The sequence below is a fragment of the Schistosoma mansoni genome, chromosome 4 (assembly GCF_000237925.1).
Source record: "Schistosoma mansoni strain Puerto Rico chromosome 4, complete genome".
NCBI lineage: Eukaryota > Metazoa > Platyhelminthes > Trematoda > Strigeidida > Schistosomatidae > Schistosoma > Schistosoma mansoni.
In genome coordinates, this window is record NC_031498.1 from 10,800,187 (window position 1) to 10,806,186 (window position 6,000).

The following is a 6,000-nucleotide window of genomic DNA, read 5'->3' on the forward strand; positions in this document are numbered from 1 at the left end:
TCATATCAAGTTCTTTGTGATGCCTTAGGCCTCTTGGTCCTATCCCTGGCTAGATCATCGCTCCTCATCACTGAGTTGTTTTGTACTGAAACAAAATAAATGTGACTTCTTTAATTGCTGTAAGCTAGCTTCATGTCGTGGAATCTTCACACTTGCAACTCTATCGAAAATAAGTTTGACTACTTGTCAGTAGTTAAATATTGTTTTGAAAAATTATTCCGATGAAATCCATTCGATATTTGGGATGAAATAAAGCTTATTTTCGAAATAATGCTATTCAAAGTGTTCTCTGGCACACTTTATGCATCGTGTATGAGATCTTCAATAACTAAATGGGCTATCGCAAACTAAAGCTAAAGTGTTAGGAGGGAAGCGTGTTGAGCTTTCGTGAAGCTGATTCACTTTTTCTATTGAAGAAATCTTTATAGAACTACATACCGCTTTGTCGCTAAAAATTGTGGGCAGGAGTCCTTTTTCATGGAGCCCTATGAAGCGCTTCAAAAGTTTCTTGTTGCCGTGAAGGTTATAAACAGAGATGGATGGTGGCTGGCAGTGGAATACAGGACGCGCGTTTCGTCCTATTTGGGACTTGTCAGCTGGATGTACATTCATCTTAGAGTTGATGTTCACTCCGGGTCTCAAACTGAGAACCATTCACTTCAAGCACCATCGCGTTATCTACTTAGCTACTGAGTCCTGATAGCCACTTGCTTGTTCAACGGGGTGAAGTTTAAATTCACTGAGTATTGTTTGCTTGAATCTTCCCATTGATGTTCAGGACTGCAATTGATCAGTCTTTTGTTGTCACATGTGCTTCCTGTGCGCATTGCCTCGATACTGTCCCTAGTCACAGGCATCACAAACAGAGATGAATGGCGACTGGCATTTGAGTAGAGGACCTGGGTTTCGTGGATAACTCGATGGCAAACGGTATTAGGTTCGAGCCCATGAGTAAACATCGACTCGAGGATGTAGGCAAATTCAGCTGATGAGTCCGAAATAGGAAAAAAATGCAAGAGTCCTGGATCCAAATGCCAGCCACCATTCATCTCTGTTTGTGATGCTTGTGACTAGGGACAGTAGCGAGGCAATGCGCACAGGAAGCACATGTGCAAACAGGAGACTGATCAACTGGAGTCTTAAACATCAATAGAAAGATTCAAACAGTCAATACAAAATGAATTAAAGTTAATACTTTTAGTTCGTTTTAGTAACAATGTTGTAAAGTACAGCCTAAATACAATGGTTTTCTGGATTATCAGATTTTTCTAACAGTAAGGCAAATATACCAAATGATGATGCAAACTACTGAAGAATAAAACACTTATTTAGTATGTCAGTGAACTACAAAGTTTATAGTTTCATTCACAATCTCTGTATCAGTATCACCTTATATTATTCTAAAACCCGTTATTAGTAGTCTATCCTGTTCCCAGGATTCAATTTAAATTCTGCATTCAGTAATTGGGGTATATTTTTCAAATTGGGAATTCCCGGTGTTTTAATGGTGGGACTAGAAGAATGGTGTTTTGAAATTATGACAATAATGGCCGGTAAGTTGGTTTTATTTAATTGATCATCTTAATTAGATAAACTTCTACTATTTACAATAATTATTCAGAAAAATTCTATGACAAACACCTAAGACATGAGTAGCTAAACCAATCAGTTAGTTACATCAAGACTATTTTTGAAATCTATTTCGTACAGTTCTGTGAAGCCTTAGTAATACTGTGGTGTGATCTACTTATATATGGTGTTGGTCAGACATAGAATGTATTTTTGCAGAAGACCGATGAGGAAAGAACCGAAACGAAGCGCAATCGGTAGGAAATTGCATGAACAATGGAATTAGAGAAGAAACGGTGAAGATTGAGACAATTGCTTGTTAATTTGCAAATTGACTGTTCATTGTATGGTTGTCAGAATTTACTAAGATAGTCGGTAATTTTTGCTTAAATACATTCGATTGTCCCCAGTCGTGTTCTGTTCACTACAATACAAGTGTTACTTTATGACAGAATATGCTATAAAAAACGAAATAAAGGGTGCTGGCAATGTTTGGTGACCTCAAATCGTAAAGTCGTTTCAAACGAAATCAGTTAAAAAATTCATCAGGTGAATGTAATGATATTCATCTTTATTAGCGTCACTGAAGGAGGGATATTGTTTTATTAATCAGCTTTGATATATAACCCTGATGATTATATATTTAGTATATATCCGGGATGAAAATATGACTTCTAGTATTTTAGGAGGATTCTACTTTACTACACGCCTAACTCCGTTATTTACTTTATACAGCATGGTAGTAGCCAACGTTCTATTTTAGAGGCTTCAAATTGTGTCGATTTTTTAATATCCTTCTACTTCTGTTTGTAAACCACTTTATAGGCACTCTTGGAAGTGTAACGCTGGGAGCTCAGGCAATCGTGTTTCAAATTCAGTCAATAATATATATGGTAAGTTGTTAATATATTTACCATTGTCTGGACTATTTTCTTTTAATAGAATTTAGTGTTGTCTTAAGTCACTCACTATACTTAAGTAACCAACATATATATAGAGTTCTAGAATATGGTAAACGTGTATTTCGGGAGTTTTAGAAATATAAATTTCTCAAGGGCAATTGTTTAATTCGTGTACTTACCATAAGACCACAACTAGGACCTAGAACTATGCAATTTAAAGTTGGATATTAGATTGGTTATTAAAAAATCAGTACATAAAAAAAACTTATTTGGTATGAAAGACTGATGATAAGTGATTCTTAAGTTGACTAGTTAAACCTCAATGAGCAATGGAGAATGTCAGTCAGGTTCCCATCTTGTGTATTCATCTTACAAAATTAATAATATAACTTCTGGAAGAACTGGACAGAGTTAATAGAACAATTGCTGACAAAGGGATAGAACTATGATCTGATGTCTTTTGAACAAATTTATTTCTTGAACTAGGGCTTTTTAAAGTTTATGACGACTTTATCATCAATTTTGTTTATTTCATGACTAACAGTACTTCAGTATTTTATATGATCCTTCTTGTGAATTTTACAAATAATAAATCAATTAATTCTTAAATCCAGGTTCCTCTTGGATTGTTTACAGCAGTAAATATTCGTGTTGGTCAAAAACTTGGTGCATTTGATCCAGTTGGTGCTCGTTATGTATACACAACTGCGTTAACAATAATTTGTAAGTTATTTGTAACAACTCATTCTGTTATAAATTTAAAAAAGAAGGTCGTTGCTAATTTGTTGTGATTTTATGTCCAGCTTCTTATCACGTGAATTATCCACTAATCGAAATATGACTTATCCAATCTTAGCACTGTGCCAAATCAATAACATTCGGCCGGTATGAGCAGTCTAGCGTTCTTATAGGTCGTTTGTCCGTCTAGCTCTTCCGAGTGAGTCCAGAACACCAATTACAGCTTCTATTATGCGAATCATTTATTTCAAGCATACTCGGTTTATATACCAGACAGATAGACCGCATCACACCATAAAATAGAAAATAATATTTGTACAAGACCAAGCCAAATGTGGCTGTGATCGTGAGAAACAGTAATCAATAAACTGAACATAATTTGGGAACAGTAAATCGTATAATAATAGTTTATAGATCAAAATGAAGCTTATGATAAGAGAAGTGTAGAAATACATAATCTAGTTAATAAACAGTTATACAATAAGAATATATATAGAGTAATAGACCATTAATAGGTCCCGGAAGTTACCTGTACTTATATCTTCACTACGATATAACACATTCAATGAATGTAAAATGTGGTAGTATTTTTATTTGATGTAGTAATTGTAACTATAGTAATTATAACTATTAAAATATCTAAAAATAATGTAAATGAATATTTCTATCACAATTGTATATAACAGTAGATAAATGTTTATTCAATATGTTTATATTCATTTAAAATGTATACAATCAGTATATTTAACAAAATCAAACAGTCAATAAATAGAAATAACATATTTATAAAATCTCAGCTTGAAAAAGCTTGGACCAGATTGTCAGGCGAAACTTTGGAATAGCTTCAAATTCATTCACTGAGATTTCACAAATATATTATTCCTATTTAATGTCTTACATCAACTCGGCGCCCAAATACTGTGAAACTATTCGCTCTAATTTAGACGAAAGTTCATATAAAATCAAACAGTGTTAATTTATTCAAATTTTGTTTTTTTTTTCTAGCTATAGTCGCATTATTTACTGGTTTACCTGTTGTATTCTTACGACAGTACATTCCTTATATGTTCACATCGGATGAGTGAGTTATTATATATTTTACTTTAATTTATTTACTTCTTCTTATAGTCAGTTATTATTTGATTGGATTAAAAGTTAAAATTTATAAATAGTAGTAACAAAATACAGATTTATTTAGATAAAATTATTTGCAATCAATTTTCAAATTGTATTAACAATGACTACATTAAATCCACTTAGTACTGTTTGTTTGGATCTTCCCATTGATGTTTAGGACTGCAACTGGTCAGTCTTTAATTGGCATATGTGCATACTGTGCGTATTGCCTCGATATAGCCTTAATTCACAAGCATTATAAGCAAAGATGGATAGTGGCAAGCAGTGGAATCCAGGGCGCACGTTTCGTCCTATTTGGGACTCGCTAGGTGGATATACCTTCATCCCAGAGTTGATGTTCACTCTGGGGCTCGAACCCAGTACCTTTTGCTTCAAACACCATTGCGTTATCCACTCAGCTACTGAGTCCTGATAGCCACTACATTAGATATAAACCATAATTTATGATAACAGAAAAACTATTTTAAACTTGTATATTACATGATACAACTATACATGACATCAATGAATGTGGATCAGTTCTCAACGAAAAGGGTATTTCATATAATGGGAAATCAATGAGGTTTTTGTTCAGATATGAGTTAAAATGATAAAGACTGTAAAAGAATGTAAATCTGATCATAAAAACTATTTATTTTACACTGCCATCTACTAATATATTCACATAAAATTATGAAACTATTCATTTAGACAATTAATTACTGTTGTCAACTTATGGGAGTTTATTCTTGTTTTAACTACAAGCGCTTTGTATTGTATTGTTAACAGCCACATAATCTAGATATTGTTGAATAAAATTTAATAGGGTAATGATTTTGTTTTTTACAATTATAACTAATTTCGATATTGGCGACTTCATGACGAAATTATTACTTGAGAAACTTAGTTATTTCAGTTATGTGAATAACGCTACACGTTCATATATTTTATCACTAGTTAATGTGCACCATTGTCTTCTTCGAGTAATATCTTATTCAGTTGAAAATTAACAGTAACCAATATATATCATAAATAAATACCTACTGTTGTATAATGTAATGATTCAATACTTTGGCTTTGAATCACTTTGGCGATGCTAATTACTTATAGCTTACATGTACGCTTCGTTTATTTTCATTACTCCCACCACTTCACCTTTAATGAGATAATTATTATCATTAGTACAAATAATAACATTGTATTAGGCAGAATCACACACTGCATTTATAAAATATGAAAACAATACATTAAATACACTGTTTCCACATCTCTCTTGAGTTATCCTTTACAAACCCCATTTTTTTCCTTTCCTGTTATTATTCTTATTGCTGTCGATTTTTTTTCTTTCCTCCTCTGTTGGTAAGAATTCGGCTTCGAAATCCTGACATATACTACTTATAAGTAGCACAACAGTTTAGATAAAACATTTTCAAATAGTGTATTTATTATTTTGATTACAAAAATGATAATCAGGAGTTAATAACACTATTTTTTTCCACGCATCTAAAGGAACTTAAAAAATAAACATAGTAGTTTCCAAAATATAAAGGGCATATCATATTCTCTTTGGAGTCTTGAAGTTTCAACAAGTTTACATATTTTATATTATTCCTGACTAATTTATTTATTATGTGATTGAAATCATGAGTCAATTGAAGCTAGACCACCATGGAAA

The 6,000-nt window shown here is 32.6% G+C and overlaps 1 protein-coding gene and 1 non-coding gene across 2 annotated transcripts in view; one reads left to right on the top strand and one right to left on the bottom strand.

Moving 5' to 3' along the window:
- Positions 1-6,000, top strand: part of Smp_135490 (putative multidrug resistance pump) — a gene marked incomplete at both ends in the record, with an annotated part of 36,097 nt that overhangs the window by 21,465 nt on the left and 8,632 nt on the right. Inside the window, 4 exons of the mRNA XM_018796803.1 lie at positions 1,437-1,553; positions 2,395-2,462; positions 3,086-3,194; positions 4,215-4,290. Of these exons, the coding sequence (XP_018651909.1) occupies positions 1,437-1,553; positions 2,395-2,462; positions 3,086-3,194; positions 4,215-4,290 (370 nt within the window). The remainder of the gene's footprint in view (positions 1-1,436; positions 1,554-2,394; positions 2,463-3,085; positions 3,195-4,214; positions 4,291-6,000) is intronic.
- Positions 4,683-4,754, bottom strand: Smp_tRNA_00214_Pseudo_TTG.1.1. The gene has a single exon. It is a non-coding gene (tRNA).